Genomic DNA, 14,644 nt, shown 5'->3' with positions numbered 1-14,644 from the left:
CAATGTCCTGCTAAATAACTTCAATTTACTGATAACTTAACAAAACTACACGCTTTACTTACGCGTTGCTTCCAGCGTGTGCAGGCGACCGGATGGCCCTGATTTGCGAATTAATGTTGCTTTGTTCAAATTTCTCTTAACGTAATAGCTATTTGCAGCAATACTCTGATATGATCCCTACCATGCTTCGGTAGCAGACTGAGACGGCCAAGACATTGGACGAAATGCTTCTGAAATGATTTCTACTCAATTTAGGGTGTGCTGACTGAACCTTCTTCAGGCTTGTACTCTTCTCAAGCAGGCTACTCCTGCTAGCAGCAAGGTAAACTTTAAAAACAACAATGCTTGTTTTTGAAGGCAGATCGACGAAATCTTCCTACAAAATGCAAAGGCTGAATCATAGCTTTGTGTACTGTGACGAAGCTCCATGGCGCTTAGGAACGGCAAAATGCCGAGTCGTACACCGCAGTTTTTGAATGCAGGAATGCATTTGACGACATTTTCACCTCATTCTCCTCAGAATTTTTTGCTTCTCTCTGTCCGCCAGTCCATCCACACGAGGCTGAAAGTTATAGGTTTGGGTGTGATTCGAATCCAAGCATTTTAGATGTCAGTAATGGGTAGTGGCAACGCGGCGCGCTGTGGCCGTTTGTGCCGACGCCAGCACATGGCGCTGCTGAGAGCAAGCCGTACGGCTCATACGGCAAGCTGCCCGCCTGGCTCAGTCGTCTCCGCGGCAGCGGCGCGAGCGCAGAGTATGTGTTGCGAGGGCACTTAAAGAGTGGGGAGAGGAGACTTCGAGGAAGCAGGCACAGCCGGCGGAAACCTCGTGCGCGCGCGCTTACGCCAGTGCGCTGTGTGCTTGCGTTAACGCGTTTCTGTAGGAGGGCGTCAGAAGCTGCAATCGTTGATGCAGATACGTGTGCGGTGACTGTTACTTCGCTGACTCCGCGCTGTGTTGTCCCAGTGTGCGCGATAGCGACGATGAAGGACGGAGTGATTCAGACTGCCGGCGAGGAAGTCGACGCCCGTTGAGTGACGGCGCCGCCAGATGGCAGAGCTTGTTGTGAAATGGCGATCGCGCGACTAGAGCACCGAGTAGGTCGGCGTCGACGTGATGCATGGACGCCGTGGCACGCTGAAGGCTAGGCGCAGCGGCTCTTTGTACATCGCAGACACGGCGGACACCGCCCGCGCTACTGGTGGCGTTGAGGGGTGAAGGCTTACCCATCCTGGCTCGCAACTACCTAGACCAAGGACAAGCATTCGGTGTTTTGGTTCAAGAGTCACGGCGAGACAGAGCATCACAAGATGAGCAGTGAAGACTCGCAAAAGAAGAACGCGAGGAAGAGGGATGCAGTCTTCAGGAATCAGGTGCGTATTGTTCTCGACAGCTGCCGCTACTGTCGCTCCAGGGTGACTGTATTTCGCACCCCAGAAAAGCGAAACGAATTACTGCAAGGAAAGTGCCGCTTGCTCAAATCTGTTTAAGCAGACAACGGACATCCTCACGCGACGCGCGGAGTGAGGCAGGCCCCGCAGCCGTTAAAGGCATGCAACGGGCTAGGCCGCGCTATCGCGCCTTATCGGCTTCTCCGGGGCAATCGTCTCCAGGATGCACTTGACGCGCCCTCCGTGTTCTCTACGGACATCTAAAGAGCACAAAGCGCGCGCTCTCAAACGCTGCCCGCATTCTCGAAGAGCCACTGCGTGCTTAGCCCTCATGTAACCGAATTTCTTTTTTATATGCAACAAAGTGCGCAGAGATACTGCTCAGCTTTTTTTAAGTTTAGAGTGTTACTCAGCGGCAAAAAATGAGGCACAACGGCAAGAATCTGACATCACAGCTTCGTAGCATTTGATGCCATGTGCAGAGCAATCTATATGCGTGTTACCGGCCCAAAACACTCCGCTACTCGTGGCCGAAAATTTTGATGTAAATGTCAAAGGGCAGGAGGGCTTAGGCTGCATATGTATTATGCTGACTCAAAACCAACCACGAAAAATTGCACAGTATTGGATTTGGTGTTTGGGAAGGACCTTAATCATAATTCTAATAAGTATGTTGTGCGGTACTAAATATGGAGCGGTGCTAGTGGACGCATTGTTATGTCTTGGCATGATCCCAACCCTACTACCACTGTTCTGACTGGGCATCCCAGTGTTGCCTCCGCTGTTGTGACGTCGGGGGTCATCTCGGTAGTGCAGTCGAGTTTCCTGGCTGTCGGTGCAGCCACCACGTAGGGGCAGGCCAGCCAAGGTAAAATGACGGCGGAGCAGTATTTACAACACATTTACAACAGTATTTGCAACATAACAGTCCAATGTTTGTCTCGGGGGCCGACAGCATTACTGCTTCTCGAGAAGGAGACCGACGGTGACGGTCACTGACGGTGAAGAAACCGACGGTGACCAGCGAAGAAAACCCGGTCGCTGCGTCTGTCTCTCCGCTCCGTTCTCCAGGCTGGATTTCATAACCGTGCTGACACCTCAGGATGCCCCGCCTCCTGCCCAGACCTCTGGTAGAACGATGACCGACAGCTGCATCAGCCGCTCCGCGGCTGCGCACATCGGTTGGGTGACTCATCAGACCGCTTCGCGACGGTTCGCGCCGGCGCCGAGCACGTGCGGGTGTGTTGTCGGCGCTCGTAGGGCTGCGCCGCTCAGCACGGCGCATCGCTGGAAAAAATTAATCGCAGGACGGCTACGAGTGTGCAACCCGAACGTTTGAGCGTTAGCTGTGGTGTGACAGCAAAGAATTTTTCCATGTTGTGTTTTTTTTTTTCCGTAAAGTCAGACAGCCGGAGGTGAATCTGGACGAACCGTTCTCTGCAACTCACGAAACGGTTTAACTTAGCAGGTTAAAACAAAGACATAAAGGAGGAATGTGGTCTATTGCAAAGCAGCAAGCATATAACAAAAAAAGAGGACCTTAAACCGATAGCTCTCTGACTGCGGCAGGTCGACACCGGGCACTTGGAAAATTTCAGGATATGGTGATTTTTTAACTGCTGTGGCAACACGTCGTTTACGTCAGACGTTGTCACTGCATACATAGTATGCTCAGTAAAGTTTCTTCAGCTTTATTTACCTGGTTTCTTTTTAATGAACAACATGATGTGATACGTGCTAGATGCGCCTCCATGCCCTCTTACGTAGGAATGATAACAGCAGCTTGCTTTAAGGCGCACCGTCTTCGAGGTAAGAATCTCAGCAATGAACCAAACAAAAGCGCAGCAGAAAATAGAGCCTTCTCCCAACCATACAAAGCCATGGCAGTCTTCGGGCAATTGCACACTTGCTCGCGCCGAGGACAGATCTTTGACCTTGTAGTCCAAAACAATAAAATAACGTTTTAACTCCGAGTTTTAACGCTTTTTATATAACTCCGAGTCACGGAGCGGGCCGAAGAGGTCGCCGAACGACATCGTCGGTCGGCCAACTAGTGTCCGGCCTGGGAGCTCACCGCGGGTAGGGAAACACCATCCCAACCCGCGCCTAAGACCTCTTCTTTAATAAAGTTTACCTCCTCCTTTGCAGCTCCCATCACATGTGTACCCCCTAAGCCAGCTCCTGAAGTGTTCAACTGAGGCATATGCACATTCTATGAGCTGTGAGGTCGCTCTTTCTGGACCACGTGTGAAGTTTTCGCAATCTGCCCGCGGGCCTGTCTCTTTGGGAACGTACCGTCAGATATGTAAATGACTGGGACGTGCACATTAGGTAAAACCTGGGAGGGTCAGAACAGAGAAATGAAGGAAAACTACCGACCGCAGGGGTGGCCTAATGGACAATAAAGAAAAAAAAGCAGGGGTGGCCTAATGTTTGAACATCCGCCTCGCATGCTTGAGGTGCGGGGTTCGATCCCCCGTGCCGCCGGGTACACGGTGATACAATGGGTACAAGCTTTCGCCTGTCTGGTGCTCGGCTTAATCAGGGTGAAATGCTTGGGAACTGGGTCTTTGAGGGACCCCGCCTTCAACAAACGAAAATACCTTGTGTCATGGCGCTCTTTTGCCGCAGATGCACTTGCGCCATAAAATTTCACTGTCATCATCATCAAAACTGTATCGCTCACAAACACTAACAGGGCAAAGAAAGCGGCGCATAACGAGTCATTTCCGGCTCTGCGTTCGTGCAGCCCGTGAAGAAGATCGGCGGCTTCCGGTACGTGCTGGAGAAGAAGGCTGACAACCTGCAATACTGGCGCTGCGAGTACGTGGGTTGCCCCGGACGGTGCCGCACCGACCACGACTTCCGAGTGGTGGCCGGACCATCGCGCCACCTGCAAGAGCTGCATGACCAGCACCACTCCGCGGCCTCCCGCGGGACTGAGTACGCCACCCAGAGCCCGTTCCTCCTAGTTAGAATCTACGGAATGGTAGAATACCTGAGAAGTCATTGATGACGGCGGAAGTCATTGATGCAGTAAACATTCTCGTTACAGTAGGACAAATTTTTTCTGCATTGTTGTAGGCAGCACAGCAGAGAAGCAATGCAAATGACAAATTCTTAATCTTGTCTTTAACAGATGCCAAATCTTAAGTCATTTCTCCCCATGACCGAACTTACTAGAACAAACGTTGACCATGACTTGTTCTGCCTCTACTTGTTTAGGAAGTCTCTTACACTCATTTGAGGTGGACAGGAACCGATTAACTCATTTATTCATGGTCAAATGTTTAGGGGAATCCCCCAAGGTGGAGTAGATTTGTAATAAGGGAGTAATTACTCATTGGCATCCACCCAAGCGCAGCCATACGGCTACAAAGGAAAGCTGTACAGCTTTCTCAGAAACTTCGTAGTTAAAGAAAAATTCGTCCTGGTCCGGGGTTCGAACCCGGAACCACCGCCACACCGGAGCAGTCGCTCTACCAATTGAGCTAACCGGGACGGCAAGCTTATGGTAGGGCGAGAGCGAATTGATCAGTAACTCGAAGTGGGAAAAGTGTTGGTCAAATGTTTAGGGGAATCCCCCAAGGTGGAGTAGATTTGTAATAAGGGAGTAATTACTCATTGGCATCCACCCAAGCGCAGCCATACGGCTACAAAGGAAAGCTGTACAGCTTTCTCAGAAACTTCGTAGTTAAAGAAAAATTCGTCCTGGTCCGGGGTTCGAACCCGGAACCACCGCCACACCGGAGCAGTCGCTCTACCAATTGAGCTAACCGGGACGGCAAGCTTATGGTAGGGCGAGAGCGAATTGATCAGTAACTCGAAGTGGGAAGAGTGTTGGTCAAATGTTTAGGGGAATCCCCCAAGGTGGAGTAGATTTGTAATAAGGGAGTAATTACTCATTGGCATCCACCCAAGCGCAGCCATACGGCTACAAAGGAAAGCTTTAACTACGAAGTTTCTGAGAAAGCTGTACAGCTTTCCTTTGTAGCCGTATGGCTGCGCTTGGGTGGATGCCAATGAGTAATTACTCCCTTATTACAAATCTACTCCACCTTGGGGGATTCCCCTAAACATTTGACCAACACTCTTCCCACTTCGAGTTACTGATCAATTCGCTCTCGCCCTACCATAAGCTTGCCGTCCCGGTTAGCTCAATTGGTAGAGCGACTGCTCCGGTGTGGCGGTGGTTCCGGGTTCGAACCCCGGACCAGGACGAATTTTTCTTTAACTACGAAGTTTCTGAGAAAGCTGTACAGCTTTCCTTTGTAGCCGTATGGCTGCGCTTGGGTGGATGCCAATGAGTAATTACTCCCTTATTACAAATCTACTCCACCTTGGGGGATTCCCCTAAACATTTGACCAACACTCTTCCCACTTCGAGTTACTGATCAATTCGCTCTCGCCCTACCATAAGCTTGCCGTCCCGGTTAGCTCAATTGGTAGAGCGACTGCTCCGGTGTGGCGGTGGTTCCGGGTTCGAACCCCGGACCAGGACGAATTTTTCTTTAACTACGAAGTTTCTGAGAAAGCTGTACAGCTTTCCTTTGTAGCCGTATGGCTGCGCTTGGGTGGATGCCAATGAGTAATTACTCATTTATTCATATAAGAACAACAGCCTACGCACATATTTTCTAGGGTCCCCGTTCCCCCTAGCTTCGGCCTTCTTCTATCCAGTCCGGCAGTTCGTTGAGGTAGAGCTAAGTTTCATTTAAGAAACACTACAGTGCACAACATAAAGAATCCATTCACACTGCTTCTTGTGCATAATGCGTCGCAGCCTTTCTTTTTTCATGAATGATTGGAATTGTCATGCCATGTTAATCACTCTCACATAAAGATGCTTTATAATGTGTTTTGTGATCCTCTCTGAGCTTACGGCTGCTGCGTGGATTGCCTATGCTTCTTGCTTCCTGTGGTTTTTTTCCCCGCAAATTTACATAAAACCCGATTACTTTTGAAGCGAGAATTATACGCGCCTCTTTCTTCTTCCATGCAGGTACTGTGATGGCGCCGGCACTTCGACGGCTATGCAGCCGGACCGCTCAATCACCGGCAAAGGGGTGCGTGAAAATACGAATGGAGGCACGCAAGAAACCAGCCGAGAGGTGCCTGCTCGTCAGAAGCAAGAGCAGGAGCAAAAGAGACGCGAAATGAAGAAGCGGAAGCTGCAACATGAGGAGGCGGAGAGAGAAGAGCTGCATCAGCAGAAACGGCATCACCGATCCGTTAGCCCTGTCGGGAAGCAATCGGTCACGGCTATGATCGATTCCGATCAGCGCGTCTCGCCGGATCGACTTTTGAAGCAGGCACCGCCGTCTCCGTCCCTTAAGGCATCTCTGGTCACGCGTGAGGCTAGTGAAGTCCTCAGTAACAGCGATGACCCGAAGACGCAACGGCACGTAAACGCACACGCGGCATCCCCGGGAAAATCGTTAGCCAGAGGAGGCCCGTTCCTTCGGCCCGACAGCCCTCTTAAAGGTCCCGTAGAATCTGTTTCACCGGTACAGCAGTGCGAAGCTTCCGGTGCCATTAAGAAAGAAAAGGAGGCGGACTCCCTCGACTGCAAAGACACCAGTGAACTTGAAAGCGACGACGATCGTTCTACTGTAAGCTTCGAAGATTATGACAACAATGTGGACGAAGATTCTAGTTTAGGCCCGGAGGCCGAAGGCAATAAGGTGGACCTGGCCGTTCAGAAGAGTTCGCATGGGAAGGTGGAAGACGTAGGCAGGAGCGCTGGCGGCGACTGTAAGAGACGGTTACGCGTGAGCGCCGACTATGAACGCAGTAATACACCTTTAAACGCCGAGCACGAGCTTTCTCAGGTGAAAGCCAACTACGGGGCCCAACCTGCGAGCGACGGCGACAGGAATAGATTTGAAACGAGTGCCAGCAGCGGAGGCGAAACCAGGAGCAAGGCCGATGGCAAGCGTTCGCACGATAGCGCCAATCACTTGCTCGCTGAGAGGAGTGGTACTGAGCCCAGCACCAGATACCGGGGGCACCGCGCAGAACGGCCAGGCACGGTACATGGCACGGGCGACAGCCGTGAGAGGGAGCTGCGGGTCGCTGTCCTAATCCGGATGCTCCGTCTTCTCGAAGCAGAGACTGAACTGGCGAAACAGGAGCGGTGTAATGAAGCTGTACGGAGAATGCTGCTCGAGCGACAGTTAATAGGGATCAAGACGGAACCCTCGCTGCCTTTCAAGTAGACTGGCAACAAATGTGGCACTGGACCTGGACTAAGCACACGGCGCGGCATCAGGGTTCGAAGGATACCCCCAAGCTGCATCCACAATGGAGCTGCAGACACTGCACGGCGTGCTTATAATGTGCTGCCCTGGCGAGGAATATCTAGCATTTTCAGAAGAATAATTTATCATCAGAAAGTCTTATCGTTTCACTGTCATGTACCTCATCGTCAGGTAATTGTAAATAAAAGATTTTTAGTGCGAAAGCGCAACTCCAGACGTACCAACCCCGAGCAAGAACCTTGTCTTGTACTCCGAATCTTGCCATGTGGTAACTCGGGTAAGCACGGGTTAGTTCGGAGGAGCGTCGCGCCAGCTGCAGGCAAGGGAAGGAGGACGTAGCGCCACCTAGGTCATGGAACCTTATGGCGTCACCAGAAACTGTCCACCGGATTGTGAGCACACTGACCACCGTAGCAGGGAAGAGCAATATGGGTTGCACAATCCCTACCGGTGGCTGAGCTGGAAACAGCCAATTGCCAATGCAGTGGGCCATCTCAACCGCTGCGCCACTGCGCTGGTAGTGGTAGAGGACTTGCCGCGATCTATGAATGTTAAGAAGAGAATGATCAATTCTGAATACATGGGCATTAATCCACTAAAGCTATTGGCCATACCCTTAAGGTGGAGCTTAAATGTCCCCTGCAATTGAAGAATGAACAGATGCCTTCGGACGTCTACTCGTTTTAGCTACGTTAAGCCCCTACCGCTTTTTGTCTCGGATTTCATCTCATGACAGAATGTGTCACCTAACTCGTGCCTGCGGTTGAGAATATTACCAGTTTGAGGTGACAGAACGAAGCTCTTTGACATTCACCGTACACCGTGCCTGCGATATGAACGCCGTCATCGTCATTTAGCACATGAAATCCACTGCGAATCAAGCGCCTTTGTCTGTGTTCTCATAATCATCAGCCTAAGTTCACAGCGGGACAGATGCCTCTCCCACTGACTTCCGATTAATCTTGTCCTGCGCAAACTGCGGCCACCTTATCTCCGCTAACGCCATCTCATCCGCTCACCTGTCTGTCTGCCGGCCCCTGCACCATTACGGTTCTCTTAAAATCCATTTTGTTACTCTGTAACGGATCGATGTCCCTTAGCAGTGGGCAGAGAAAATATTATTTTAACACTATCCAGTCACTCAAGTTTTCTACAGCGACAGATGTTAAGTGCTCGTTCCTGCGTTTCATGTCAGCATCGCAAGTAGTAGTAGTATGTCGTAGTAGTCGTTGGCGTAACCGGTGGCCGCGTTGCCATACAAACCACTCGGAGGGTGGATACCGGGGAAGGAGTAGGTAATGACGTAAATGGGGGATGCGCAGCCGGTGAGTGATTACCGCCGTAACCATCAGCAGGGTGGTTATCGTGGGAGGAGGGGGGCATGGCAAGAACGTAATATGGCGAAACTGGTGAGAGGTTGCCACGGGGACCTCCCGGAGGGTATAGTTACCCTGGAAGAGGAGGGTTGCTGTTGAAGGAGAAGGGTATGATGAGAGCGTAGGATGGCGTAATCGAAAGATGGTTACTACGAGAACCGCCCGGAAAGTGTTTGCCTTCGAAGGATGAGGATGTGGCGAGAGCATACGAAAGCGTAACCGGAAGGTGGTCGCTGTGCAAGGAGGAAGGTACGGCGAAAGCGTAAGGCACAAGCGGACGGTTGTTGCCACGGGAACCACCCGGAGAGTGAACGGAGGAAACTGGTTACCGTGGTTGGAAGACGGTAAGGCGAGAGCGAAGGAAGGCGTAGCCAAAGGGTGGTTACCACGGGAATCACGGTAACCACGGTGAAGAGGGTCATCAGCGGTGCCGCGCGCCTAGAGCGGCGGACTGGAATGGAGAGCTAGTCGACACGCGAGTTTGCGTGGAAAACAAAAAAAAAAGCGCTCTAGAACTATATAGATATGAAATCGCTGCCACATTCTAAATATCGTAAAATATGAATACCTTAACCGCTATCACTGAATCTCGCGTGACACTGGTAACCATTCTGTCTTTTTTTTCTTTTCCAAACTATAGGAGGAAGCCCGAATGGACGAGATAATTGCTAAGTTTCTTTATGGACTGCGTGCTCAGGTGGTGCATCTTCTTTAGGTGGCTCTTTAAACTTTTATTTTTCACCACAGATGAAACCAAAGCTCTGAAACCGAAGTCTGAGGTTGAACAGCCTCAATTATTCGACAGGCTAACTCATAAGAACTGCTAGTAACGGGGCTTTATTACACAAGGATGAATGATGTCTTGAGTTACCATAGTGAGTGGAACGAGTTAGATGAAATGATAGGTTTGTTCTCACTAAGCTTTCAGGCCAGCCTACATGGATGGCGAGAAATGATGCCCAGATCCAAGAGTAATAAATTACCGACCGGAATCTCGAGAGTCTAATAATAATGGTCGCAATATATTAGTTAAACAAGACAAAGCCGGCAAATAAGAGGGATATAGAAAGCAGCTTGTCGCCACTTCCAAAAATGCACACAGCAGTTTAACCACATATCTGAAACGAGAAGTATATATAAACAGAGTACACTCAAGTCGATACTTGGCGTAGGTGGTAACTTGTATTTATGATGCAGAGGCGCAGAAAAGACATGCGAAAAAGGGACCCAGATGACACCAGTGCTGAAAGTGGAGAATTCGGATAAATGGAATCCATTTATGGCCAAGAAGCACAAAAAAGTGATCACGAAGAAGGGATTAAGATGACTCCAGCGCTTGAAGTAGATAGTTATGATAGTTGATAAGTATCCATGGTCTAGGAGCGCTAAAAGTGTGCGCACTTTAATGTATTTTATCAGGCCCTTCTTCGTCGTTCTGGCGCTTTTGACCAAGAATGGGATATATACCCGCCGCGGTGGCTCAGTGGTAAGGCGTTCGTCTACCGAGCCGGAGTACCCGGGTTTGAACCCGACCGCGGCGGCAGCGTTTCGATGGAGGCGAAACGCAAGAGGCGCCCGTGTGCTGTGCGATGTCAGTGCACGTTAAAGATCCCCAGGTGGTCGAAATTATTCCGGAGACCTCCACTACGGCACCTCTTTCTCTCTTCCATCTTTCACTCCCACCTTCCTCCCTTCCCTTACGGCGCGGTTCAGGTGTACGCCGAGATATGTGAGACAGATACTGCCCAATTTCCTTTCCTCACAAACTAATTTACCAATTTATCCTTTATATATTATAAAGAGAGCAACTCGGAAATGCGTCTGCTTAGCGGGTCTTTTGACTAGGTTACTGAAGAACAAACGCAGTCGGTTTTTATGCTATGGCTTTATTTCAGCCTCCGTGCTGGTGTCCTACCGGAGGCGGCTAGCTCATTTACATAGCTGTTTCATGAGTGTATTGCCAAGTGCTCTCCAGGAAAGAAACGCCGGCAGCCGGGGGATTGCTTGCGTAGTTGAGCACTTTCTGCACACGGCCCATGCACACACAAGACGCTTACGTCCCACACCGGCGTCAGACACGGAGGAAGCAGCGCTGCGAAGAGTTGCGATATGTTGAAACACGTGATCAATGCTTTAAAACTAAAAAACAATCCCACACCCGACGGTGGCTCTTAAGTCTGGAAGTTTCGCATTCGCGACGCGCGGGCGGAAGCCGCGCAGACGCGAGCGCCGCAATTCAGTGCCAGAAGCTGAGCTCCGGTTCCTTTCCGGCCTGCTGCAGACAGCATTAGACAAGCTTGGGGCACGCCTAGGGGGCCTACATGTTGCGAAGCCGAGCGTCTAGAAGTTGCTTTCTTGTGAAACAGCGTGACGGCACAAGGCCAGAGGGCAAGAAGGGACGAAACACAGCGCTGAATAGAGACCCTTGTACAAGAAACGAAACTGTACAACAATAACTGATGGGCACGTTGGTCAGACATGAATTCTTGTGAAACAGCGCAACGGCACGAGGCCGTTGTGTTTCAGCGCTGTGTTTCGTCCCTTCTTGTCCTCTGGCCTTATGCCGTCGCGCTGTTTTACAAGAATTAATGTCTGGCCAACGTGCCCATCAGTTATTGTTGTACAGTTTCGCTTCTTGTACAAGGGGCTCTATTCCGCGCTGTGTTTCGTCCCTTCTTGTCCTCTGGTCATGTGCCGTTGCGCTGTTTCATAAGAATTCGTGTCTGGCCAACGTGCCCATCAGTTATTATTGTAGAAGTTGCAGTTCACAATAAATATTGAAGCTTGATCTATTTTTAGAGAATGTGCGCTTTCCTCGTTAAACACGCACAGCTCTGGAACATCGTACCCCTAGCTATACAGCTCGCGTGTGGGCTCGGACACGCACTGCTTCTTCGGCAGTTCGCACTCAGGCTCTAGGCCTCGCGGACGGCGGCCTGGTTAGTGTCAAAGTTGGCGCGCTTTCAAGCACACAAGCACGAAACCCACACGTGCTCAAGCTTGTCTCCTAAGCACTTTCGGGGAGGAGAGGTACTGGGCCCGCGCTTTGGCCGTCCCACTGAAGTCGGTCACCCTACTTCGGGGCCTAGCGCACACACCGTCGGCTCCCAACTCTCGAACAAAGCAAAAATAAACAAGCCCTTTTCCCTCATACATAAACAACAGGGATACCAAACGTAAACACGGAACACGGATGGGCGGATGTGATTACGAAGCTTGAGGGGATAGGGTGGCCGCAGCTGGCGCAGGCCAGGGCTGATGATGATGACATCTGTAGAGATCGTTTGGATTGTGATCGTTTTTTTTTAAAACGGCTTCCAGGTGCTTCTAATCCGAATTCTGCAAAAACGCTTGAAGCGCTTGTGTAATAAGTTTATACGTAAAACTTTCAAAAGACCACATAAACTCCAAATATTCAAATAAACTGTAAAACATCATAATATTATCTCAATAATTTCTCTGTAATGAGAAACCAAAGTTTTTAAACAAACGATGTGACGAGGACTGTACTGTAGTCGCTGAGGCGGCGACGGTGGCTAGTTCTCAAATGAATTAGTTACACAATAAATATAAAGAACAGCTCTCCGTTCGAAGAGAAGCCAGTTTTTCGGGATATAATTACGCTAACTTAAAAACACTGCAAATCCGGATGCAAATAAATCACAAAAATTTATAAGAAGTAACACACGCGATTAATCAAAGATGGTTTTGCACTGCAACGTGTAATCCTAGAAGAGATCCCAAACTGGGCGAGGCGGCGCTACGGAAGTTAACCTAACCGGAAGCGGGCAATCAGCGCCCTCTTTATCGAGAATGTCGAAATGGCAGCGGAGTTGGCTGGCTCTCCGTTGCAAGGCGTTGCTTAAGCGAAAATAAAGATTTGCTTCGTGATTTCGACAATTTCCGCGATGTTCTAGCTTCGATGTAATGTTTGTTGTACGGACTCAAGATCTGCATTGTTCTACTGCATTTTCGAAGTAAAAGCAGTGCTTCGCAATGTTAATAAGGAACAAAAGGACTCGCTGTGCACAAGAATTTATTCAGTGCTAAAGCAAACATACTGGGCTAATTGCCAAGGTCAATAAGCGTTCAATGGAAATTTATTAATGCGCCTGGCTTGTGCTATCGGCCCGCATAATATAATAGTATTGGCATGTCACAAAATAATTGACGAATATAATGAAGCTTAACTAGCGCGCAGCGGCAACACTGCAGGAACAAACGTAGCCTCGAGAGAAGCGCTACAGAACAATAATATAACTGGTTGCTGACTTCCATGTGTTTATGATAAAGCTGCACTTCAAAATCAGTCACGATGCATAGAGGCTCATAAATCAGGTGACGCCGCTTTGCTGATCGCGCCGTATTTGCCAGTGTTGTGTTTCTACCCCCCCCCCCCCCCCCCCCTTTAACTCCCTTTGTGTTATTTATTCACAAAGGAAAATTGGGTCACTGACCAAGTCAAGAAATGAAAAATGACGGTTCTCTTTGTGTGTTCCCGTCACACCTGTGTCCACTTCGGACCACGTGGGCCCGATCATGCAGCTACCGTGAACATTCATCGAGGCCTGCTGTTGTAACCGTAATTCGGACCACGTGGGCCCGATCAAGCCGCTATCGTGAACATTCATCGAGGCCTGCTGTTGTAGCCGTACTTCGGACCACGTGGCCCGATCAAACAGCTACCGTGAACAATCACCAAGGTCGACAACCCCGCGACGACCATGGGAAGTGGGATGTTTGGAATGCCCCTCCGAGCCTCAGCGGATTAGTGTAGCAAGAATGTCGAGGGCCATTGTCAGCAGAAACCCCAGCGACCACAGCGGAGATGACCACTATAGCGGCGACAAAGGCAGGCGAGGCCCAGGAGCTTTTGTCCGAGCAACCACCGTGAATGCGGAGGCGACTTGGCGGCGCCGGTCACGCTGGCGGATAATTGAAGAATTCTGTGCCCCCGACTCGCGTTCTGGGAGATCGGCGGGGAGGCAAGTTCATTCCCCTGCTGGAAGACTTCGGGAGGTTCCTTTCCCGCTGGGCTGGTTGAGTCAGCATTCTCCCCCTCTCATCGACCCAGCTGCGAGAGAGTGAAAAAAACCCGCACCTGCCCAGCCGTGGGCGGTAACAAGAAGGTCCCCTTCGGTCCATCCGATTGGACAGTGCTCGTCGACCATTTTTCCCCAGCCAGGGATCTGGGGAAACCGGACGATATTTAACTCGGCCGTGAGTGTGGCCGAGAGAAGCCTGCTAGCTCCAGTCGACTACGGTTGACGAAGACGTTCCTCTTCCACTAAGAGCCATTCTCAGTCCCGCTCTATGTAAATAATGTAAATATGTGAATACAGTTTTTCCTTCACTTCCCCTACTCCCCGTCTCCGGCCCACGTTTCCGTCCTCCTTCGGCACAGCGGCGGTGCTCCTGGACCCGATGCCTGGTGGGACACGCTTCTAGCATCGACAAATATATCAACTGGTGGCAGCGGTGGGATCTTCCACGCTTGGTCCTGGCTTCAGCAGTGGTGAGCGCTTGACTTTCCTTAAGAATCTGCCAGGCTTGATAACTCTGGAAATTTATCACTACCTGTAGATTGTTTTTCTGCACGTGCTCGCTTAAGCATTT

The 14,644-nt window shown here is 50.4% G+C and overlaps 1 protein-coding gene across 2 annotated transcripts; it reads left to right on the top strand.

Annotated features, from left to right (window-relative positions):
• The first annotated feature begins 824 nt into the window (after nucleotides 1–824).
• LOC149358636 (uncharacterized) lies at nucleotides 825–7,855 on the top strand. 2 transcript variants are annotated; one of them, XM_089570776.1, is made up of 3 exons: nucleotides 846–1,374; nucleotides 4,142–4,335; nucleotides 6,395–7,855. In XM_089570776.1, the coding sequence occupies exons 1-3, from the start codon at nucleotides 1,312–1,314 to the stop codon at nucleotides 7,608–7,610; spliced, it is 1,473 nt and encodes a 490-aa protein (XP_089426902.1). In that variant the 5' UTR covers nucleotides 846–1,311; the 3' UTR covers nucleotides 7,611–7,855. The 2 variants fall into 2 exon arrangements, with proteins under 2 accessions (XP_089426903.1, XP_089426902.1); XM_089570777.1 differs by lacking the exon at nucleotides 4,142–4,335 and having other exon boundaries at nucleotides 825–1,374.
• The last annotated feature ends 6,789 nt before the right edge of the window (nucleotides 7,856–14,644 follow it).

This window comes from Amblyomma mixtum, chromosome 2 (assembly GCF_055824585.1).
Source record: "Amblyomma mixtum isolate Tamu chromosome 2, ASM5582458v1, whole genome shotgun sequence".
Taxonomy (NCBI): domain Eukaryota; kingdom Metazoa; phylum Arthropoda; class Arachnida; order Ixodida; family Ixodidae; genus Amblyomma; species Amblyomma mixtum.
This window is presented reverse-complemented; position numbering and strand designations above follow the sequence as displayed.

Bases quoted from the DNA above. Each gene is read 5' to 3' on its own strand.
- LOC149358636 (XM_089570776.1), top strand. From the start codon at position 1,312: ATGAGCAGTGAAGACTCGCAAAAGAAGAACGCGAGGAAGAGGGATGCA. The intron at 1,375-4,141 runs GTGCGTATTGTT...GCGTTCGTGCAG, and splicing joins ATGCAGTCTTCAGGAATCAG to CCCGTGAAGAAGATCGGCGG. The intron at 4,336-6,394 runs GTACGCCACCCA...TCTTCCATGCAG, and splicing joins GCGGCCTCCCGCGGGACTGA to GTACTGTGATGGCGCCGGCA.